At 35.0% G+C, this 25639-nt stretch overlaps 1 protein-coding gene across 1 annotated transcript in view; it reads right to left on the bottom strand.

Moving 5' to 3' along the window:
* Positions 1-6718: 6718 nt before the first annotated feature.
* PLA1A (phospholipase A1 member A) overlaps positions 6719-25639 on the bottom strand; it is a 53666-nt gene continuing 34745 nt past the window's right edge. Inside the window, exons 8-11 of the mRNA XM_051985334.1 lie at positions 21049-21138; positions 19122-19230; positions 9480-9644; positions 6719-7196 (exon numbers count right to left, since the gene is read on the bottom strand). Coding sequence (XP_051841294.1) covers positions 7112-7196; positions 9480-9644; positions 19122-19230; positions 21049-21138 — 449 coding nt within the window. The 3' untranslated portion in view covers positions 6719-7111. The remainder of the gene's footprint in view (positions 7197-9479; positions 9645-19121; positions 19231-21048; positions 21139-25639) is intronic.

Raw genomic sequence — 25639 nt, 5'->3', positions numbered from 1 at the left:
TTTTTCCTTTCCTTTTCCCCTTTCCCTGAAATGAGACTTTTTTCAGAAACACTAGCTGTAAAGATTTTTTCCTCAGCTTTCTGCTTCCCTTCTAATCTTGGCTGCATTGGTTTGGTTTGTATAAAAACCTTTTTAACTGAATAGTATAAAAATTATCCATTTTACATTTCATAATATACTCTATTTCTTCTTTGGCCATAAATTCCTTCCTTCTCCACAGATCTGAGAAGCAGACTATCCCTTATTCTTTGAATTTGCTTACAGAATCACCTTTTATGTTTAAATCATGGAATCATTTCAACCTTATCTTAATATAAGATATTATATTTTGATCAACACCTAGTTTCTGCCACACTATTTTCCAGTTTTCCCAGCAATTTTTGCCAAATAGTGAGTTCTTATTCTAAAAGCTGAAATCTGCATTTATCAGGCACTAAATTACTATAGTTATTGACCTTGTGTCTTGTGAACTTAACCTATTCCACTGATAACTATTCTATTTCTTAGCTATTACCAAATGATTTTGATAACTGCTGTTTTATAATATAGTTTAAGGTGATAATTTAAATCTGGTACTTCTAGGACCCCTTCCTTTGAAATTTTTTCATTTCTTCCCTTGACATTCTCGATCTTTTGTTCTTTCAGATGAATTTTGTTATTGTTTTTTCTAGCCCTATAAAATAATCTTTAGCAGTTTGGTTGGCATGGTACTAAATTAACAAATTGATTTAGGTAAAATTGTCATTTTTATTATATTAGCTTGGCCTACTTATAAGCAATTGAGAATTTTTCCCCAATTATTTAAGTCTCATTTTATTTGTGTGAAAATTATTTTGTAATTGTGCTTATGTAATTCCTGAAATTGTCTTGGTAGATAGATCCCCAAATATTTTATATTGTCTATAGTTATTTTAAATGGAATTTCTCTTTCTTTCTCTTACTGCTGAACTTGTCAGTAACATATAGAAATGCTCATGATTTATGTGAATTTATTGTATATTCTGAAACTTTGTTAAAGTTGTTAATTATTTCAAATAGTTTTTTAGTTGATTCTCTAAAATTCTCTAAGTATATTATCATGTCATCTGCAAAAATTTTATTTCCTCATTGCCTAGTCAAATTCCATTTTCTTTTCATATTAAAGCTAACATTTCTAATATTTCATTGAATAATAGTGGTGATAATGAGAATTCTTGCTTCACCCCTTATCTTACTAGGAAGATACTAGCTTATCCCCTTTATATATAAAAGAAGAGGAAATATAAACCATTTGGAAAAAATAGGTGAAGGAGCCTTGCCAAATTATATTATTACACAAATATAGTGCTGATACCTATACCAGGAAAAGCCAAAATATAAAAATAAAATTACATACAAATCTCTCTAATGAATATTGATAAAAATTGTAAATAAAATACTATCAAAGAGATTATCCTTAAGAACTGCTTTGGCTCTCATAGATTTTGATATGTCATCTCATTGTTGTTATTCTCTTGGATGAAATTGTTGATTGTTTGTGATTTGTTGTTTGACACACTCATTCTTTAGGATTAGATTGTTTAATTTTGCTTTTTTTTCATAATAGTTTTTCATCTTCAAAACACATGCAAAGACAGTTTTCAATACCCACCCCTGCAAAACCCTGTGCTCCAAATTTCTTTTCCCTCTACTTCCCTCATCTCTTCCCCCAGACAGTAATCAATCTGATACATGCCAAACACATGCAACTTCTCCACACATACCTCCATGTCTCCCACATATAAAAACAAACAAACAAATAGACCAAAAATCCCAGACCAAAAAGGAAAAAATGAGAGAGTGGAAAAAAAAATCAAGCAAACAACAAAATAGGTGAAAATGCTACACTATAATTCACATTCAGTCCCTACAGTCCTCCTTCTGGATGCAGATGGCTCTCTCCATCACAAGTCAATAATCTAGAATCACCTCATTGTTGAAAAGAACCATGTTCATCAGAGTTGATCATTACATATAGATTAATTTTCAAATAGTTTTTAATCTATCATTACATATAGATTAATTTTTAAATAGTTTTTAGTTTATCTTTCTATAGCCCTTTATTGCATGTAATTTTTATTTAACAAGCCATCAAAGTTTCTTTTTTAAAAAAAGTTATTTAAATATTTTATTTCCTCTTCTATTAATCTGAGTGATTTGTAGTTTTGTAATATGTAAATATTATTTCTATTCATCTATTTTGCTTAGGTTGTCAGATTTGTTGGCATTCAATTGGGAAAAATAGCTCCTAATTATTGTTTTAATTTTTTCTTCATTGGTGATGAAATCACTCTTTTCATTTGTGGTATTGATAATTTGAGTTTTCTTCTTTCTTTTTAAAATCTAATTAACCAAAGGTATATTTATTTTATTGACGTTGTTGGTTTTTTTTCTTATAAAACCAGCTTGGTTTCTTAAAAATATTATTAATTCAATAGTTTTCTTACTTTCAATTTTATTAATTTCCTCTAATTTTCAGAATTTCTAATTAGATATTTAATTAGGGGTTTTTAATTTCTTTTTTCCCCTAGCTTTTTATAGTTGTATACCCAATTTATTTATTTCCTTCTCTGTTTTGTTCATATAAGCATTTAACGATATAAGATTTCCCCTAAGAACAGCTTTGACTGTTTTTGCTACATTGTTTTATTATTATCATTCTCTTGAATGAAATTTTTGATTGTTTCTGATTTGTTACTTGACCCACTCATTCTTTAAGATTCTGTTTTAAAATTTCCAATTAGCTTTTATTATCTCTCCCTGACCCTTTATTACATGTAATTTTTATTGCATTAGGATCTGAAAAGAAAGCATTTAATATTTCTGCCTTTCTGCATTTTATAATGACATTTTTCTACCCTAATAATGGCCAATTTTTGTGTAGATACTATGTATTGAGAAAAGATATATTCTTTTGTATGACATTCAATTTTCTCAAGTCCATCATATCTAACTTTTCAAAAAATTCTATTTACCTCCTTAACTTCAGTTTTGTTTATTTTGATTTATCTAGTTCTGAGACAGGGGAATTGAAGTCTCCCATTAGTATAATTCTGCTGTCTTATTTCTTCCTATAATGCTTAACTTCTCTAAAAATTTGGATGCCATATCATTTTGTGCATATATGTTTATTGATATTAATTGTATTGCTATTAATTCATCTATGGTAATTTCCTTCCTCTCTTTTAATTAGATCTATTTTTGCTTCTCCTTTGCCTGAGATCAGGATTGCTATCCCTGCATTTTTTTTTTTAACTTCAGCTGAAGCATAATATATTCTGCTCCAGTCTTTTACCTTTAGTCTGTATGTAGAATCATTCTGTTTCAAATGTGGACAGTTCATCCCATTCACATCACAGTTATGGTTACCAATTGTGTATTTCCCTCCATCCTATTTTTGCCACTGTTTATACTTTTTTCTCTTTTCATCTTGTTCTTTCTCACCAGTATTTTGCTTTCTGACTCACCCCACCCTGAGTCTGCCCTCCTTACTACCACCTTCTTTTCTCCCCCCCTTTCCCCTACTCCTTCTTCTCTCTCTTGTACCTATCCACTTCCTTTTCTTTCCCCTTTCCCCTCTTACTTTCCTATAGGATAAAATGAATTTCTATAGCTACCTGAGTGAAATTGATGTGTCCTGAAGTCCTTGCAAGCTATCTTAAGCTGGAAAATTGTTTCACTCTGTTTCTTTCTAGGTTCTGCTACTTCAGAATCTGTTTAGGGGCTTAATTTAAGGTTGTTTCTGAGGGAAAATTGGGGAGAGGTCAGGCAGCTTCCTGATTTTTCTCCACCATCTTAGATCTCTCTCTAGTATCCACTTTCAAGAGGGAATGCTAATTCCTCTTCAGGTTGCTGAAGAGAGAATAAGACTCTGGGAAGAAGCTGATATGACAGAAGCAGGCAGTATCTATCATCTTACTATTCCCAGATTGCTACACTTGAGACTTTGGGGAATTTTCCTTTTCATGTGATCTGGGATTCTCTTTTGAATGGGATGTGACTCAATTCAAATCACTCCTAATGGTAGAGCTCCTTCACTGAATTGTCTGATATATATTTTCCTTTGTATACTTTCTCTCATTTTTATTTCACTTTTGAATTGACTTCCCCTTAGAAAGGTTTCTGCTGAATAACAGGTATAATTTTAGGTAGAATCCCGAAGAGATGGAGTCATGTGGATTTTTGTTACTTACTTTGTGTGTTCATTACAAAATCAGTATTTGGAGGGAAGGGAGTCAGACCTTAGCTATAAAGTCTGGGACCCTCATGTCCCATAGATGAATAGTAAGCAGCTGGTGAGTAGCATGACAGAGTGGGAGATCTATCCTTTTTGTGTCATGAAACCCTTTGACAATTATGATCCCCTTCTTATAATGATGTTTTTAAATGCATAAAATACTCAGCAATACCACTACTAGTTCTAATTCCAAAGATGATTAGGGAAAAAAGAAAGGAAGCTATATGTTCTAAAATATTTATAGGAGATCTTTTTGTAGTGACAACTGGAAATTGTGGGGATGATCATCAATTAGGGAATTCCTGAACAAGTTATGGTATACAATCATGATGCAATGCTAGTGTGCTATAAGAACTGATGAGCTCAGTAAAGCATAAGGCTGAAGCTGGATGGCTTCCTCTTCTTGAGTTCAAATCTGATCTCAGACATTAGCTATATGCCCCTGGATAAGTCACTTAAATTTGTTTGACTTCGTTTCCTCATTTGTAAAGTGAGCTGGAGAAGGACATGGCAAATCACTTCAGGATCTTTGCCAAGAAAACCTTAAACTGGTTCACAAAGAGTCAGATACAACTGAAAAACAACTTAATAAGAACAAAATGAAATGTAATGGGGATAAATTATAATTAGTTTCAAAAATTCAACTATAATAATACAGGGATGAAGGAAACAGGACTTTTCATGAGGAAGAGACATAAGAATTTTAGTTAATCAAAAGTTTAATGAAGAACTGGGTAATATAGAAAACACTATAGAATCAGAAGAGCTGAGTTCAAATTCTAGCTTTCCCATTTGTCTACCTGTGTAATCTAGAACATGTCACTTAACTCCTCTGTGTCTCTGTTTCCATATTGGTAAAAGGAAGAATTTTAACTAGATGATCTGTCTAGCTCTAAATTTTGTAAGCCAATAAAATTTAATAGCATGATATAGCTGCAACAATAAATGCCATCTCAGGTTTCACTAATTGAAATTAGCATTCAGTTCAACAAATTACATATGTAATATTATAAGTATGTATATGTATATATTCAAATATTATTTGAGGTCTAAATAGAACATTCTGAAAGGAATAATAGCAAATTACAGTGTATCTGGAGGAGTACATATGAGGAACAGTAGAAGGAACTGGGGATTTTTATCATGGAGAAAAGACATAGAAGGAATATGAGAGCTGTCTTCAACCATTTGAAAGAATGACAACTAAAAGCAAGCTAACTTATTCTTTGTAACTCTAGAGGGCAAAACTAAGATCATGAGAGGAAGGCACTGGACAGCAAATTTCTACTTGATAGGAAAGAGAATTTTTTTTTTAACAATTAGAACTATTGAAAAATGGAGAAGGTGCTGTTATGAGGCAATGAGTTTACAATTCATGAAAACATTTGAAAGCAAATGCCAGTTCATGGGATTTTAGAAGTGGAAGAAAACTGTCATTTAGTCCAATACCCTTACTTTTCTTTAATTTTTCTTTATTGATACATTTTAATTTTCATTGACAAGTATATTTATATACATAAACAATAACAAAAGAAATAAAATGCAAAAATGTATGAAATAAAAAATTGATTGCAAATGATTGTACATGTAACTATACTCTTCTGTTATTAACTGATTTCAATTCCCTTTTATGTGTTGTCTTCCCTCATCAGAATGTAAGATCCTGGAGGGTAGGAACTATCTTTCTTTTTGCTTGTATTCATACCCCCAGGGCTTAGTATAGTGCCTGGCATATAATGTGCATATGAACTTTTATATGGGAGCAACAAAGTCATCCTCTATCTTTAACATGAATTTGCCCTTTTCAATTTATATGCTTTTAGTTCTGCTTTTGTCATTACGCATCACTTCATATACCTTCCCATGTTTCTTTGAAATTTTTATATTTGTCCTTTTTTTTCTCTGTATACTCAGGGTAACACAATTTCATTAAAACAAAACAATCTGACTATTCTGTGGAATTTGTGAACTTCCCCTTAGAAATGTTTCTGCTGAATAACAGATATAATTCTAGGTAGAAGACCGAAGAGATGGGGTCATATCTGCCTAAAATATTAATAAGAAAAAGATAACGCTAGAAAACATACTAATTCAATGCTGATTGAACAGTGCATTGGTACAACTATTCTGAAAACTTTTTTTAAAGAATTATACAAGTTTCTAAATTGTTCATACCCTTTAATCCAATCTGTCAACAAGCATGTATTAAGCTTTGACTATGGGTCAAAAGCTGTAATCTCATTACTGAAATTTATATCCCACATAACAATAGTAACAGAAAGAACAATGCCCAACCTATCAAAATATTCATAGCAGCATTATTTAAAATAGTTAAAAGCTGGGAACAAATTGTGTTCAATGACTTAGAAATGGTTGGAAATGAGAATTACTGTCTGACTGTAAATAATGATGAATATAAAAAAAATTAGAGAAACAGATACAGAATGAGGAAAGCAAAACCAATGGAACAAAATACATAATGACTTTAATAATTCAAATAAAGATAACCTAAAAGGCAAAGAAATTCGAGTCAATTGCAGTGGTCAGTGTTGGTCCCAGATGATATGTTTCCTTTCAATTAAGAAGGAGGAAAGCTTGAAAAATTGTGTGTACTATTAAGCACAACAACTCTTAGATGGCTTTGTTTAATTACTGCTTTTTAATAAAAAAGATCCAGGGCAGGAGAGGGCATTGTTATTGGTAACTAATTGGCACATATGTCTAGACAAAACGCATTAATAAAAATCTGCTGACAGTTTTGTGCTACTTAGTAGATGACAAAGAGATATTATACTTAGTCTGATAAAAACAATCTGGATCAAATCACTTGTTCCCCTCCAAATTTCAGGGATTATGCTATGCACATGGTATTTCCAGGTTTACAAAAGCATTTACATTTCTTTTCAAGCTCATTGGTTCGAAACGGCACCACATCTTCGTACTACAAGGGAAGAACAGCAAGAAGTTAAGAGTGCTAATTGTGTCCTACCGTAGGTGATCAACTGGGCAAAATGGGTAATAGTGAGCCAAGCAAGATTAGAGATATGTAGGATTGTGCTGTGCCTGTTTTAATGCAATTTTGAGATTAAAATTTATAATCTCAAGAGTTAAAAGAGGGTTATGGGGCAGCTATGTGGCACAGTGGATAGAGCACCAGCCTTGAAGTCAGGAGGACCTGAGTTCAAATCTGTCCTCAGACACTTAACACATCCCAGCTATGTGACCCTGGGAAGTCTCTTAATCCCAGTTGCCTCAGGGGGAAAAAAAGGAGGGTGGGTGGGTTTACAAGATCAGTTCTTTAACATGTAAACTATTAAATCCTTACAATAGCATGGCAACATGGACAGAGTGCTGAACTTGGAGTGAAAGAGACTAGAATTCAAATCTTGCTTTTGATGTTTCCCAGGTGTGATCGCATATAAATCACCTCATTTCTCTAAAGCCTCAGCGTTCTCATCTGGAAAATAGAACAGCTGCATTTATAAGTCTCTAAGGTCCCTTCCAGTTCTCAATCTTTACCTCACAGGTAAAATTTTGAAGCTCAGATGAAATAAAGTAGGCAAAGTAATTTGCCTACTTTACAATACCATTCTGACTGTGTTTTTGTTACTATTGCTATTTTTATTATTCAGACCATTGAAAACCAATCACTAGGGAAACTAGATGAGAGGTAATGGAGATTAAATTCTGAATTTGAAGACTTAATTCCATCTTTGACACATTATCTGTATGACCTTGAAAAAATCATTTTACTTTTCAAAATTTCCATTTCCTCTTATGTTTTTAGTTTTAGTTATTGTTTAACCATTGGAATGGCACTCTAAAGAATATTACCTGCCATCTAAGACAGGAATGGGGGGAAGGAAAGAGAAAAAAAAATCAACATAAGGTTTTGCAAGGGTGAAAACTATGCATATATTTTGAAAATTAAAATTAAAGATTTATACAAAGTAAAAAAAAAAAAACACTTTCTCTTTTTAGCAATGGTTTCTGGCCATCTGAGATCAGGAGTAGTGCTTCATTTAGGAATGAATCCCTCACCATGAGGTTCTTATTCCCAAGTCAATAACAATAATCATAATAGCTCATAATTACCTGGATAGCACTTTATGATTATATGTCATCTCATTCAAGCTTCAAAACAACCCAGGGAGGATGTTGCTATTTTTAATTCCCATTATGATTATATGTCATCTCATTCAAGCTTCAAAACAACCCAGGGAGGATGTTGCTATTTTTAATTCCCATTTTACAGGTGAGAAAACTGAGGCAAGAGCTGAACTTCCCCAAGAAAGCTATTCTAAGGCCAGGTTTGAACTGAGGTTTTCTCTGACTCTAGTTTGCCATTACATCCACTCTTCCAAGCTTTACATGTTCTCAATGCAAAAAAATCCCATAAGATCTTCTTCTGTCACAATGCCCATGTTGTTGGTCTATCTTTGATCAGTCTCATTTTTGGAAAGGGAAGGATAACAATGAAAGTCAACATGCCTGAAAGTGATAAGCCTCCTAGCATCAATGGGTCACTAGAACCTTAGAAGTCCTCTGCCTCTTGGACAGGAACAAACATGTCTCTAGCCTACTCATCAGAGATTCAGTGCTATTCCATGTGTCTTATAGGATGTTCTATTTTCAGTAGGACTAAAGTATTTGTTTGATGAACAGTCAGTAGCTTCCTACCTCAAATTAGCTACTTTTTCCTTTTTTCTCTTTCTTCCTTCCTAATTGGCAATCATTAATTCAGAAGCAGCCTCCATGCTACTAAAATGTCAGCTTAACAATTATTTCTAACCCAGTATGAAACAAACAAATATTAGAGAAATGTAAATAGAGTATAAAGAGGAACGACTACAGGGCTGACTCAGAGGAATACTTCCAGCTTTGAGTGGCAAGCTACGAGAACCTAGTAACAAACAGGGCAGGGAAGTCCTAATCACCACTTACTCATACAAATATATTTCCATATGGGAAAGTGGTGACTGAATGGTATCTTGTCATATCAAATTTCACGAGACTGTATTGGTTCCATGACTCAGAAGTCTTAAAAGTTCAGGATGGCATGCCAGGGCAGACCCAGCTAGTCAAAATTAAAATAGGTTTTGGCCAGGACAAGTCCATTTGTTGGCCCTGGTTTGTTTTGGAGAGATTTTGATATTAGGAGTGCTATAGTCAGGTAGAATAGATAGATGACTGTGCTTGACAATGGCCACTGAAGGGTGTTTACCTGTGGTTAGCAGGCAAAGGGATGACGCAGAATGTCCCAGTGATGGAACTCATGTCTTTTTTCCAAATTTGGTTGGAGGAAAGAACCTTCAGGATCACTTGATTTATATGGCAATGTGGGGTCGAGTGGGCTATCAGTCCTTTGCCAATCAACTGGTTTTTCGGTCTGTAAGGAGACACAAGAGTTTAGTCCTAGAGAATTTATTGTCCAGGCTACTTGTTGGGCACTTACATACTTCCATATTATATTTCAAGGACCTTCTATTTCATCAGTAGAAATGACCTTTCCAGGAAGGCTGGAACTCTTCTAATCTTTAGAAAAATGGTCTCCAAAGTAGGGGACATGGCTGTGACTTGACCAACCAATCAGAGTGGAAAGACAGGTCATTCCCTCTTCACAATATTTGCTTGGTTTTACTACTTGGTTTTATCTACAACACAACTACACCTATGTCCAGTACCCACATTCTACCCCCTCTCTCCATTGTTCAAATGCCCAACCTCTTCCTTGGGAAATGGGGTAAAGTGGGGGAAGAGCAAGGAGCAGGAAATTGGATCCTAGATTTAGGGATGGAAAAGACCTGAAGCTACCGGTGCATTCCCCACATTTTATAGGTAAGAAAACTGAGGGTCAAAGAAGTTTGGGCATTGACATGCAGTCCCAGGTATAATAAAGGACAGAAGTGGGATTGGACATCACATCCTTTAAGTACAAAAAGTCTTTCCACTGTACTATGCTGACTTTTTGGTCATAACTGAAAATAATAAGCTAACCACCACCCAGGCATGCATCGCAGAAGGGTTCTTAAGAAACCCACACCCTCATATCCACCTCCTCCCTCCATCTCACTTTATGAGTGTCTAAGGTACCCCTCAGAAAGTTAGTGAACCACAGGATCGCACTAATTTGAGTCCCTCCTCTCCCTTTTCATTTTGGTTGAGACAGAATGAGGCACAAGTATTGAGCAAGAAGGGATGAGTTAGTGAGGTCATTTTATTATTCCGCCTACTCCCAAACCACTCTTCTTCCAAACTTCCCTATTTCTGTTGAGGTCATTATCCGTCTTCTAAGTCACCCAGGCTCACAATCTTAGTATCATCTTATCTCCTCAATCTCTTCCATTCCCCAGTTTGAATTATATCTCCACAACATGTCCCACATTTGTCTCTTTTTCTCCACCCAAATTGGAACTCTCATTAGTCTTGTCTCAAGTAACTTTCTTCTCAAATCCGTCCTCCATACAGATGTTAAAGTAATTTTACTAAAGTACAGATCTGACCACATCACTATTTTTCCCCCTCCCCAGGTAAATTATAGTGGCCCTATTTGACTCTAGGGTCAAATATTATTACATCTTTATCTCAAACTTTGAACATGTTTCTTTTTGATGTAAATTGTATATGTCTAATTACTAGTACAATAGTTGCATATATAATTTACAAAACGTAAATATACATATATTGCATACTCATAATATTGTTACATTTTTAGGACTACATAATTAAATAAATTTACACACCACTCTTTTTGGAGACTGTCTTCAGTCTGCCCCCCCAAAATAAATAAACACTTGTAATCAACTTTCTAGTTTTGAACTTTTTAAAATTTACCAGCTAATAGAAACATTGACCCTTATCACTTTATGCCTCTACTAAAGCAATAACCTGCTGGTGAGTCTGCTGGCCACAAGTCCTTCCCCACTCCAGTCCATCCTCCACTCAGATCACTTTAGCATCTTGCATATTGTACATGCATATATACAAGATTGATTTTGCATATAATTTGTACATAGTTGTTTGTACAACACAGATTATGACTATTAGCCCTTAATCTACAACATCTTTTTATGATATTCACTTTCTCAACTGTATGCTCCTTTAAGTCAGGGACTGTTGTTTTCCTTTTTTTGTATCCCCAGTGCTTAACAATAGTCTGGCACAGAGTAGGAACTAAGTAAATATTTAATGAGGGCAGATAGATATTGAAGTGGATAGAGTCTGACCCTGGAATCAGAAAGATTCATTTTTGTGAGTTCAAATCCAACCTCAGACACCTATTAGCTGTATGATGATCTTGGGCAAATCACTTAACTATTCCTCATTTTCCTCATCTATAAAATGAACTGAAGAAGGAAATGACAAACCACTCCAGTGTCTCTGTCAAGAAACCCCCGAAAGGGATAGCAAAGAATCAGAATTGATTAAACAACAACAAATGTTTAACGACTTAGAATTGACAATCAGACACCCCAAACCTCTCCAACTTAGTGGGACCTGCTGGAATGTGGATTTCTTTTGAGAGCCTAAGACTACCTCTACCCCATAATGAATCCTTATAGCAAATCTAAAATGGAAGACATCAGATATTACCTGATACTTTTAAATAACTCCTCATTTAATATGTATATCAACCTAAAATGGAACACATGAGATATTACCTGGTATTTTTAATAACCCCTCATTTAACATGGATATCTTAGCTCTTCAGCTATCTAGCTCTCCAACAAAGATGGATGATTTCTCTTTTTTATTGAATCCTTTTCTTTTTATATTGCATGTATTTCTGAATCATTTCCTTCTCCCTTCTCTGCTCAGCAAGTCACTGGATGACCTCTCATCTGGGATGTTCAATAGGAGAATTCATGCAGCAGGGAAGGATTAGTCTCAAATTTGCTTTTTAAGTTTATTACATGCATCAATTATATACTGCTCACATATAGATTTGTTTCTGTCACTAAAAAAGTTTTCAGCGGATTCTGATATCCATCTGAATAAATAAATATTAATAATTCAAACTAATATATATTTTAAAAATAACAATGTGCTTTGCTTTGCAGATCTTAAGTCATTTGAACTTGACCACAACACAGTGAGTGGGCTATGAAAAGAAATAGATAGATAGATAGATGAATAGATAGAGACATACATAAATATAGATAAACACACATATATAGATATATCTATAGACATCTAGATATATCTACATATATTAGGAAGTTCAGCAACTTGTTAAAGGTCCAGTTTGAAGAAGCTAGAACCCATTCTCCTGACTTCAGGTCCAGGTTCTACAAACTATATAACTACCTCAAAGCAAAGAGACAAAATGGGATAGAGAGAGGAAGGCATTGAAAGCACAGGTGCTCATCAAGTCGCAGATCTTTAGATTAAATAGTCTTTGAGGTTCCTTTCCAGTTCTGAAATGCTATAATGCTTTCTATGGTACTAGACCATGAAATCCTAGAAGGCAGACACTATACCTTATTCTTCTTCAGACTTGTCATTGAGATAGCAAAGTTCTTTGCATACAATGAGTACTCAATAAAAAATTTATGTTATGTTGAGAGAAAGGAGAGAGGAAGGAAACAAAAGCAGAGATGGGATTTGGGAGAGAATGAGAGAGAATAGGAGAAAAAAAGAAGGGGAGAAAGTGAGAAGGAGGAAAAGGAGAAAGAAAACTTTAGCAAAAAGGGGTTCTCCTAATTCTTGACATTTTCATCACTTGGGGAAAAATACCTAGTTGGATTCTTAATAAGCAAAAATGAGATAGGAAGAAAGCTTCACTTCCAGGTTCAATTACCTAGAAATGGAAAAGTTTATTTTAAAATTCTTAGTTCAAGAAATTTAGTAAGAAGATTATTCTTTCTTAGGAGTTTGGAATTGTCTTGATTTTGTTGTTGTTGAGTGTCTGGGTTTTGGTTTAGTTTGAGAAGTTGTTGTTTGTTTGTTTGGGGTTTTTTTGATCATGAGAATTGTGACAAAGACATTTAAGACTTGCCTTTTTCAGACCTTAAATGGTAGCATTTACATCTATTAAGTATGTCAAATAGCAGTCTCCAAGAGTTTTGTCCCCCACCCTTAGATTTTGAAGAATAAGGATATGTACACATGATCTTTCAAACTAAGAGGAAAGTTTGAATATAGATCTAAATACCCTCTTTTTATATTCTGTTCTTACAGAGCTGGGTTTCATTTTCCCCATCTTCCTTGCCTTGAAGCCCAAATTTACAAGAATATTACCTACCGTTGGCAGAGTAGCGTGACAGAAAGAAAGATTATGAGCTACCAAATTAGAACCAGATTGTTCAGGGACAAGGAGATTAAAAAAAAGAGATATGAAACTCCAGATAAAAAAATTTGATCTTTGATTTCATGCTATAGGGAACTCCTAGGTGAAGAAATTCCCTCTCCCAATGCAGGTCAGCATCTTTTCTGCAATTTAGAATCTTCTTGAGTTGCTTGGCTTGCCCAGAATCACACAGCCAATGTATGACCTTCAAAGGAAGGATTTCTTGACTTCAAGGCTACTCAATCCACAACATCTTTTTATGAAACTCAAGGAAAAGGAAAAGAATAAAGGATCAGAAGAAAACTGAGATGGATAGTTAGAAATAGTTCAGTAAGAAATAGAAAGCCTCATATAGGATATAGAGAAAGGCTGGGAACTATGAATCTTGACTAGAGGGAACACAGTGTGGTTACATTGGCTCCTTCCTTGCCAAACTTCTGATGACACTCTTTTTCTTTTATTTCCCTCTTAATAGTATTTTTCAATTACATGAAAAAATAGCTTTTAATATTCATTTTTGTAAGATTTTGAGTTCTAAATTTTTCTTCCTCTCTCCCTTCCCCTTCCACTACACAAGACAGTAAGCAATCACATTAAACATATTAGTCTTATTGTGGAAGAAGAAACAGAACAAGAGGGAAAAACCATAAGAAAGAAAAAACAAAAAACAAATTTAAAAAGTGAAAATACTATGCTTCATTCTGCATTTAGACTCCACAATATCTCTAGACATGAATGGAATTTTCCATCACAAGTCTTTTGGAATTGGATAATGCTCTTTTTTTTTCAACCCACTGTGAGTCCTGATGTTAGTAAAGAGAGAGAGGAATAGAGACAGGCATTTGTATTTGAGTGCCCCTGACGATGCCTGATGTATTAGATTAAGAGGGAATGGAGAAGCATTAATAAAAATAATGTTGAAAGGGAGAGGAAGATTTGCCTGACTTAAGTTCTCTTTCCATTTTCACCTTGATCAGGATTAGAGCAACTTTATTCTCAGGTACAAGAGTTAATTAAACTGATTTCTTCTCTGTGAGGAAAACACTGAGTCACCAAAAATAACATGGTGTGGTGGAAAGAACAATGAATTTGGAATCAGAATGTTCATGTTCATTTGCCAATGCTGTGTGACTTTAGCTAAGTTAATCAACTCTCTGGATTTCAATTTTCCTACTCTTACTTTCTGAAAACTAGATATAAGCCAAGTCTCACACCAAATACAAAAGCTCAAACTGATAAATAATTTAGATATAAAGGATAATATCATAAGCTAATTAGTGGAGAAGGGAAGAAATTACCTGCTTTCACCTATTTCTAGATAGGGGAAGTATTCCTGACTAAAGAAGAAATAGATTGATTAGAGATAAAATGGATAATTTTGATAACATTAAAAAAAGTTTTGCACAAATAAAACCTATGCAGCTAAAAATTTAAAAGAAAATCAACTGGAAAAAATCTTTGGAGCAAGTTTCTTTGATAGAGATATCATTTTAAAGGAAATCTGACTCAATATGAAAGTGAGTCAAATGAATAAGAATAAGCCATTCTCTAGGTGACAAATAGTCAAAGAATACAAATAGGATGTTTTGGGAGAAAAATCAAAATCACATGAAAAAATGCTCTAAATTACTAATAATCAGATAAATGCAAGTTAAAATAACTCTCTGAGGCATCATTTTATACCCATCAGATTGGCTAAGTTGACAAAAAAGAGTGAGTTAGTTTAGACATTCAGGAAAGCAATTTGGAATGATTTTTAAAAGCTATTAAACTGTGGATACCTTTTATCCCAGCAATACCACTGTTAGGTTTATATCCAAAAAGATCAAAGAAAGAGGAAAAGGACCCATATGTACAAAACTATTTGTAGCAACAATTTTTGTGGTAGCAAAGAATAGGAAATTCAAGGGATATCCATTAATTGGGAATGGCTGAACAAGTTATAACTTATGAATAATAATGAAATACTATTATAGTATAAGAAGTGATGAAAATAGTAGTTTCAGAAAAACCTGGAAAGATTTGTATGAATTGGTATAAAATAAAGTTGGCAGAACCAGGAGAACAATCTACATAGAAACAATAAGATTATAAAGTAATATATTGTAAAAATAAACAATTTTGAAAGACTTAAAAACTCTGATTACTATAATGACCCATTATAGTTCCAGACTCATGATGAAACATGCTATCCATCTCCAGATAGAAAGCTGATAGACTCAGAACACAATTGAAGTCTATTTCTTCTTTTTTTCTTTTTTTTTTTAGACATGATTAAGGGGGAATTTATGTTGCATGACAATACATATTTGTAATGTGTTTGCCTTCTCAATGGGTGGCAGAGAGGGAGAGGAGAGGGAGAGTATTCAGAATTGAGAGAAAAAAAAATTAATATAAGACTATTGATAATAATAATAAAATAAAGAACTAAACCAGATGCTCTTTCAGGATCCCTCCAGTTCTTTATCTGCCAATTAATCAAAAAAGAATTTGTAAAGAATCTATTATCTGCCAGGCATTGTATTTGGTCCTGGAGATAAAAGACAGATTTGAAAAAGTTCCTGTCCTCAAAAAGTTTATTTATACTTTATCAAGGGGGTCAACATGTACTTACCTAAATGCATACAAAACAGATTCAAGGTGATTTGAGGGGAAGTCATTAGAAGGTGGTGCTTGAGGTATTTTTAAAAGAGCTTAAGTTGTTAAAGATTTTAAGAAATGGAGTTGTTAACAATCAACAGGCTTTATTAAATGCTTACTATGTGCTGGACACTATGTTAATTACTAGGTATGCAAAGAAAAACAATATATGATCCCTGCTGTTGTCTAATGGTGAGGAGGTGAGGAAGAAATGTGTTCCAGGCATGAGGACACATCCAGAAGAAAGACATAGAGAAAAAATTAGATTCTAACTATTTAAAAATGATTTTTATGCTAAAATATCTTTAAAATATCAAAGAAAGAAAGATTAGATCCATTGCAAAAATAGGTTAATGTGGGCTGCAAAATTTTAGATCTTACAAAAGAAGAAAGATAATAAGGTAAGTATATAGAGTGTTGGACGGGAGTTAAAGGACCTGGGTTCACATTATGTTGAATCCTGACTAGCTCTGTGACCCTAAACAAATTGTTTAAACTCCCTTGGTCTCGGCTTCTTCATCTAAAATCTAGCTCTAAATCTACAATTTAAAGAAGTTGTTCAATGCTAATAGCATGGAAGAAGAAGAAGAGATTTGAGTCAGCTAGTAACTTTATTACTTGTGTAACTTATTCCTTGTTATTGTTCAGTCATTTCAGTCATGTTCAGCTCTTTATGATCTCATCTGGGATTTTCTTCACAAAGATATGGAATGGTTTGCCATTTCCTTCTCGAGCTCATTTTACAGATGAGGAAACTGAGGTAAACAGGGCTAAATTACTTGTCCAGAGTCACACAGCTATTTAAATTCACAAAAATGAGTTTTCCTGACTCTGAAGTACCCATGGCACCACTTAGCTACTCAGGAAAGGTATGAAGACATAAATTCCCCTCATCCTAATAACTGAGGACCTTGCCTCATTCTTTTTAAAGAAAATAGAAGCCCAATCTGGAACTATGCCCAAAAAGTTATCAAACTGTGCATACCCTTTGATCCAGCAGTGCTACTACTGGGCTTATATCCCAAAGAGATACTAAAGAAGGGAAAGGGACCGGTATGTGCCAAAATGTTTGTGGCAGCCCTGTTTGTAGTGGCTAGAAGCTGGAAAATGAAAGGATGCCCATCAATTGGAGAATGGCTGGGTAAATTGTGGTATATGAATGTTATGGAATATTATTGTTCTGTAAGAAATGACCAGCAGGATGAATACAGAGAGGACTGGCGAGACTTACATGAACTGATGCTAAGTGAAATGAGCAGAACCAGGAGATCATTATACACTTCGACAATGATATTGTATGAGGATGTATTCTGATGGAAGTGGATTTCTTTGACAAAGAGACCTAACTCAGTTTCAACTGATCAAGGATGGACAGAAGTAGCTACACCCAAAGAAAGAACACTGGGAAACAAATGTGAACTATCTGCATTTTTGTTTTTCTTCCCGGGTTATCTTTACCTTCTGAATCCAATTCTCCCTGTACAACAAGAGAACTGTTCAGTTCTGCAAACATATATTGTATATAGGATATACTGCGACATATCTAACATATATAGGACTGCTTGCCATCTAGGGGAGGGGGTAGAGGGAGGGAGGGGAAAAATTGGAACAGAAACGAGTGCAAGGGATAATGTTGTAAAAAAATTTACCCTGGCATGGATTCTGTCAATAAAAAGTTGTTTTTAAATAAAATTAATAATAATAATAATAATAATAATAAAAGAAAATAGAAGCCAATCACCCTGAGCTCCCTTTTCTTCCCTTCTCTAAATCTTATAACCCCTTAACATCACCCCTAATTCTCTCCTTTAAATTCTGCTCACCTTTATCATTTATAATCCCTAACATCTTTTAAACCTCAACCCAAATGTCACTTTCTACAACAGTAATGTCAAAATCTAATATAAACAGGGTCATTGAACCACACACAATGATCCCTGTAGCCACATATTAACTTAGAAAACCACATATTAACAAAAGCTATATTCTATTGTATTTTTATTTATTTTGTTAAATATTTCCCAATTAATTTTACTAAGAGTTTAGCACCTTTAGTCTACAATAAATGAAACCTTTCCTGATGTCCTCCAATTAATCAACTTCCCCCCAAAATTATTTTATAAATTTGCATATATATGCAGCTGGATTGGAAGCTTTTCAAGACAAAAACTATTTTCACTTTTGCCTTTATACCTTCAGTGTCTAACACAGTTCCTGGAAGACTGTAAGTACTCAATACTCAATAAGTGCTTGTTTTTAAAATAATCCAACTCATTCATTGCACTGAGGAGGAAAGTAAAGTCTGAACAAGTTAATGACTTGATTAAAGTCTTAAAGAGAGTAAGTAATGGTCCTTAGAGTCAATCTAGCAATGAAATATCTTCATTGCACCCCCAATGGTTGTCATAAGTGAAAGACTTTGTAAAGCTCACTTCTCTATTTGAATGTGACAGTCAGGCACATTGATGTTTGGGACTAATAGTCCCAGTTCTGCTGCTTTCTCCCTGCACGGTCCTGATCAAAACATTTGATCCCTCAGGGACTCAGTTTTCTCATCGATAAAATGAATAGCTTTGACTGCATGACCTCAGAGTTCCCTTCCATTTCTAAGTAAGTGATAGAAAGCAGAGAGGTTTTTGAGAGTGGAATGGTACCATGTGTCAGGAAAACTTGTATTCTTGCTAATTATTCAATTACTTTATAAGGAAAGTGCATTAATGTCCCTTTCCTAGCCTGAGATGCCAGGATGAATGAATGAATGAAAAAATATTGTGTAAACACTTACTATATGCCAGGGATTAAAATAGGCACTGGGGTTACAAAGAAAAAGACAGTTCTAGACCTCCAGTGATTTATAGTGTGAGACTCACATATAGACATCCAAGAAAAAGAACAGGAGTAACCTAGATGGGAAGGGAAAGGCCCCAGATTACTTACATGGTGATCTTAATGGAAGTTGTGAGATTACTGCTATGCAGAGTGACTTCAATCTCGGTTTTCTTGTTTCTCTGCTTCAGTAAAAGAAACTCCACGAGACTATAATAGACTAAGAAAGCAAAACATATCAGAGAACTGAGGAAAGTGAATGGTAGTGATGGGAGATTAGGAACATGAAACTATCTATTTGTATTATCCAAAATCGTGATGATGTCTTCAGAGCTGGGATGAGGGGTAGAGAAGGTGGACAGTTGCCAAAAAATACAAGATCCAGGGAGGCTACAATGAGGGATGCTTGGGAATGGAGTCATAGGAACCCAGAGATAGACCTGGAAGGTTCCCTAATGACCAACATTTTATAGCTGAAGGGATCCAGATCTTGGGAAATTAAATATACAGGTTGTAAGCATCACAGGTAAAATTTGAACCTAGATCCTCTAAATGCACATCCAGTGTTAATTCTAAAACCTTCCTTCAGTTGATTATTTTCTATTTATCCTGTGTATAATTTGCTTTACATATATTTATTTGCATGTTATCTCTCCAGGCAGAGACTATCTTGTCTTTTTTTTTTTTTTTTTTTTTTTTTTTGTCACCTTAATGCTTAGCACAGTGCCTGGCACATTGATTAATTTCTTTTGGTTTACAGATATTTATGATAAGTAGGGTTATATATTAGAGTGAAGGCTTACAGCCTCCAATGGTCAATTAAGTAACACTTAAGGAGACCTACTTTTCAAATCTATAAAGATTTGTGCTTTGATTGCATATGTTTAACCTACGTTGGATTGCTCGCTGTCTTGGGGAGAGAAGTGGAAAAGGGAGAGGAGTGAATGGGGGAGAGAGGGAAAAAATTTTGGAATATAAGGTTTTGCAAAAGTAAATGATGAAAACTATCTTTGTATGTATTTGGAAAAGTAAAAAATATATATATATTAAGATTTGTGCTTTGTCCCATGTGTGAGTTTACCCACTGATTACTCAGTCACATTACATAATTCCCCCATTGATGCATAATATAGAATGAAGAGGGAAGTCTGTCACATCTCATACAACTCTATTCTTCCCCTAGTACAGGAGGAAATAGATGTCTAGGAAGAGCATGAGAGCCTGTGTAGCCATGGGCTTGACTTGAAATATAGATTTATATTATGTAAATGAATAATAAATAGAGATTATAGATTTAAAAATGAAAGCGACTTTAAATTTAAAGATCATCTAGTCCACCTTGTTTTTATCACCTTGTTTTACATATGAGGAAACTGAGGCTCAGAGAAGGGAAGTGACTTGCCTAGACATAGAAAATCATGGAAAAGCAGCAGAAGGCAGCTAGGTGCTCAGCGGAGAGAGCTGGTCCTGGAATCAGGGAGACCTCAGACACTAGATATGTAATCCTGAGCAAGTCAACTAATTCCAATTGCCTTGCCCCGCCCTCAAATAAGTTAATTAAAATTAAAAATAGTAAGTAGCAGAAGTGAGATTTCAATGAAGGCCCTGTGACTGCTGAGTTGGTCCTCATGTGGCATTGTCTAATGGTCAGAGCCAGAACTTGAAATCAAACATATTGACTCCAAATTTCCTCCATAGTAGGCTATTGAGGACCACCACAGTGGAAAGAATCTGGAATGAGGAAGATCCATATTCATGAGTTCAAATCTGACCTCAGATGCTTCTTAGATGTGACCTTGGACAAATCACTTAGCCCCAATTGCCTCAGTTTCCTCATCTGTAAAATGAGCTAAAGAAGGAAATGGCAAATCTCTCTAGTATCTTTGCCAAGAAAATCCCCCAAATGGGATCACTAAGAGTTGGACGTGACCGAAAACAACAGAAGCTGCTTTCAATATTAGAATTCTCAAATGAGGTGGGTGTCCTTTTTCCTTTTTGTTGTTACTTTTTTTTATTTTGGGAGGAAGTTGCCACTCACGACAGTATGGAGCCTTGGAAGTGGTCAGTAGGTACACTTTCACTTCTTTGGGAAGCTTTTCCATATTGATCCCTCCTTGTTCCAGTAAACCTAGAAGAAAAGAAACAGGAACAGCTGAGCTTGTGAAGGTCTGAGCAAGAATCGAGAGTCTTCTGGTTTCTTTTTTGTCATAATTGTTCATTGCAGCAACCCAGCAAACAGCCATATTTACTCTCAGGAGATACTGATCTCCCTTTCTCAGCCAGAGAGTAAAATAAATAAATAAATAAATAATTATAAGACTTTTTTTTTTTTTTAATGTTGCTGAGCTGCTACTAAAGAAGCTTCTTTCCAAGACAGGAGTCTTGGCCATGGCAGTTACAAACAAATACAGCAAATCAGTACATTAGGCTACATGTTGATTTAGAAAACCACAAATTACCATTATCTATATTTGTATTTTTATTTATTTTGTTAAATATTTCGAAATTAGATTTTAATCTGGTTTTTAATTTTAATTTTAAAATTAGATTAATTTTAATCTAATCTAGTTTAGGCTGCACTCTGGAATTATTCTGCCCATATGTCTGACACTTTTATACTATCCTATGCTGCCTCTATAATGTAAGCATATCTAAGCCAAAGAGCCCACAAGAAACATATTCTACACCAAGAGTTTCTCCATACTAAGAAAATCATAGGATCAACTGTGATGGACTTGGCTCTTTGTCAACAATGAGGTGATTCAGGCCAATTCCAAGGAGAGAGCCATTTGCATCCAGAGAGAGGACTGTGGGGACTGAGTGTGGATCACAACATAGTATTTGCACCTTTTTTGTTGTTATGCACTTTTTTCTCTCTCATATTTCTTCCTTTTTGATCTGATATTTTTTATCAGTATTATTGATGTGGGGATATATTTGGAGGAATTGCATGTGTTTGGCTTTTGTTGAATTGTTTGCTGTTTGGGGAAGAAGAACAGGGAGAGGGGAGTGGGAAGGGGGAAGGAAGGAGAAAAATATGGAACACAAGGTTTTGCAAGGATGAATGTTGAAAACTATCTTTGTGTGTGTTCTGAAAAATAAAGAGCTGTTATTTTAAAATAAATAAATAATAAAAAACAAACAAAATATAAAATAAAAATAAAACAAATAAATAAAATAAATAAAAATTAAAATTAAAAACTAAAAACAAACAAAAAAAAAAAAATTATAGACCCTTCAAATATTTATGTATTTTCACATAACACTGCCAGGTTCAGGTGATACTTTCTTTCAGGCTAATCTTCCAGATACCCTAGGACACAACAACACTGCCTTCTGTCTCCAGAAATAGGAGCTGTGCTGAGGACAGGATGAGCAAACCTTGAACCTTGTAAGCAGCTGCCCTCATCAGCGAGACTTCCAAACCACTGATTTTCTGCTTAGATGAATCCCTCCCCTTCCCTACTATCCCCTATATGTTTTCTCCATCCCAAAGGTATTAAACCTTTATCTTTAGAAAAATAAGTTTTCTTCCCCAACCAGAGTTGTTTACATCTATTTCAATCCACATGGTCCTACTTCATCTCTTCCTGAATAGCACATTCAGGCCTAGATTTAGGCCTGGAATCATGGAGACCTGAACTCAAATATGGATTAGCTGTATGATTCCCGAGCAAGTCACTTAACTTCTGTCTGTCAGTAAAGTCAGTGACCTCATCTATAAAATGGGGATAATAGTACCTACCTCACAGAATTGTTATAAGGCCCAAATGAACCAACATTTGTTGTTTAGCAGTGTCTCTCATCTCATGCTCCCTTTATTTCCTGACAATCACAAAGACTGGATCCTTCCATGTCATTGCTTTTTGAGCTACTCTTTCCAGCACTGGCCCATTGAAGGAGTTGGAATATTCTACAATCTTCATTCAGAAATTTCTCCCTTGAAGTTTGCTCTATCTAAATTTGTCACCTAATCCAGATCTTGGCACCCATTATTTACTGACTCCCAAAACAGTTTCTTTTCTTTCTCAGTAGGTTCAATGCCTCTTATCTGACAGTCCCCTTCTCTACCCCAACTCCTATTCTCATATTATGGGATTTCAAAAAATATATTGATGTTCCCTCAAATACATTGAATTCCCAGTTCCTCAGTCTACTCAATCCCATGACCTCCTCCTCCACTCAACCTCAGTTACTTACAAGCAGCGTAATCACACCCTTAACCTTGTCATTAACCACAAATTGTTCCACTTCCTATGTTCAAGAACTCTAAAATTTTATTATCTAATCATAGTTTTTAATCATTGCATCTTTATGCATCACTACTCTCAAATATTTTATGTATCTTCATGATGATTTCTAGTTCCTCTATTTCTATATTTCTTTCTCTGTGTGTGTTCTCTATCTTCTCTTTTTCTGTTTTCTCTCTTTGTTCTCTCCCCCCCTCTCTTCCCTCTAACTATCTATCTGTCTCTGTCTCATTTTTTAACCTTTTCCTGTCTTCTGACCTCTTTCCTGTTGTCTACAAACACTGTGAAGTCTTCACTTCCTAAAAAAACCCTCACTTGATCTGATGATTCCTGCTTACTCTCCTCCCTTATCTATTCTTCTTGGCCAAGCTTTACTTTACTGTCCTTTCATTCTATTAAAAACCCTCTAAAATCCGGCTTCTGACTTCATCATTCACATAAAACTGCTCCTTCCAAAGTTAACAAAGATCTTTTCATTGTCAAACACAATGACTTTTCTCATTTCTCAGATCTATATGCAACCTTTAAGATTGTTGATCACCTTCTGCATATTTTCTCAAATACTGAAGTTTGGAATATTGAGAACTGTCAAACTCTTCCTTGTTGGTCTATTTTGATGTATCTTCATTCATGTCACATGTAGAAACTCCCCAGTGCTCTGTCTTGGATATGTGAGTGTGTGTGTGTGTGTGTGTGTGTGTGTGTGATATGTGAGTGTGTGTGTGTGTGTGTGTGTGTGTATACTTTTACCATCTCCTCTGGGTTCAATTTTCATGTTTAGATAGATGATTCTCAGATCTAAATATCCAACCCTAATCTCTCTCTTGAGTTCCAGGGCAACATTACCAATTGCCTATAGGGCATTTTGAACTGGATGAAATTTAGACAACTCAGACTTAACATGTCCAAAATACAATTATTTGTTCCTTTCCCTCAAACCCACCCCTCTTACAAACTTTTCTTTTACTGTGGAGGAAACCCCCATTATTCAGTTACCCAGGTTCATAACCTCATTGTCACCACACTAATTCCACAATCAGTTGCCAAACTGCATAATTTCTTTTTCCACAGAATCTCTGGAATGTAACATCTCTTTAGTCACACAACAACTCAGGGCTCTTTTCTAGGTGAATATGGGCAAGCCTTTTTTAGCCTCAGTTTCCTTATCTGCCAAATGGGGGTTATAATTCCTGGAGTACCTATCTCATAGGGTTGTTGTAAGTGCCTTTTTCCAATGGCACTTACAAACTGAGTTCTTTCTCCAAATGCTGGCTGATACTGCTCTGCATTTAAAGCTATCTATGAATTCCCACTTCAAAAATAATAATGAACCAATTCCCACCAAGGTACTTACCTTTCAGTCAATCAGCAAATATAATTAACTCAAAGAAAAGACATTTACAAGATGATTAGTAAGAACAACTATGAGATACTTCCCCAAATTATCCCCAAACACATTCTCCTACAGATATACACAGTATCAGTGGGAAAATTGGGCCTATATACAGCATGCTGTTAGTGAGATATAACATGGAAGGAACATGTGCAGTCAAGGCAGCTAACTTGTCCCCTTCACCCTAAAGAGCCTTGAGATACTTTTTTTTTCCCTCTTGGTATCCTCAATTGCTCCCTCCTGGGCTTCCTGAGATTTCTCTTGGTCTCAGTTCAACTTATGATTTAAAGATCTATTTTTTTTTTTAACTGAAGCAATTGGGGGTAAGTGACTTGCCCAGGGTCACACAGCTAGGAAGTGTTATATGTCTGAAGCCAGATTTGAACTCAGATCCTCCTGACTTCAGGGCAGGTGCTCTATCCACTGAGCCACCTAGCTGCTCCCTAATCCTTTCTTGAATCCATGGTAGCTCTCTTTTTGTCTACCAGGGTTTACATTCATTTAAGAGCTTCTTTCACTTACCTCGACTTTTTCCTTCCTCTGTACTAGATATGCTATTTCTTACTGGGCAAGTAGTTCTGTAGAAGACATCTTCCCTAAGAGGGGAGAATAGACAGAAACTTCTTCCTCCTTTCTGATAGAAGATCAGGAGTTTCATTTCATAAAGTAGTTTACTTCCTTGAACTACTGGAGAACTGGCAATCCTACCTTTTTAAAAGCCAATCTACAGCGAGCCAAGGGCAAAATATTTCTATAATTCTATCTGGGAAATTACTTCATCCTCTGTAAAGGAATAATAAGACAGAGACACCCCTTCACATTGTCTTTACTATATTAACATCTCTTCTCTGTTATCTATTCTTTGCCCAGCTAGTAAGCGTCTGAGACTGAATTCAGTGCCCAGAACTCTGATCACTGCAACATCTTGTGATTGCATTAGCTAGGCTGGGGAAGGTAAGGGGAATCATCTCCTTTCACTATATAGA

The sequence above is a fragment of the Antechinus flavipes genome, chromosome 3, assembly GCF_016432865.1.
Source record: "Antechinus flavipes isolate AdamAnt ecotype Samford, QLD, Australia chromosome 3, AdamAnt_v2, whole genome shotgun sequence".
NCBI lineage: Eukaryota > Metazoa > Chordata > Mammalia > Dasyuromorphia > Dasyuridae > Antechinus > Antechinus flavipes.
This window is presented reverse-complemented; position numbering and strand designations above follow the sequence as displayed.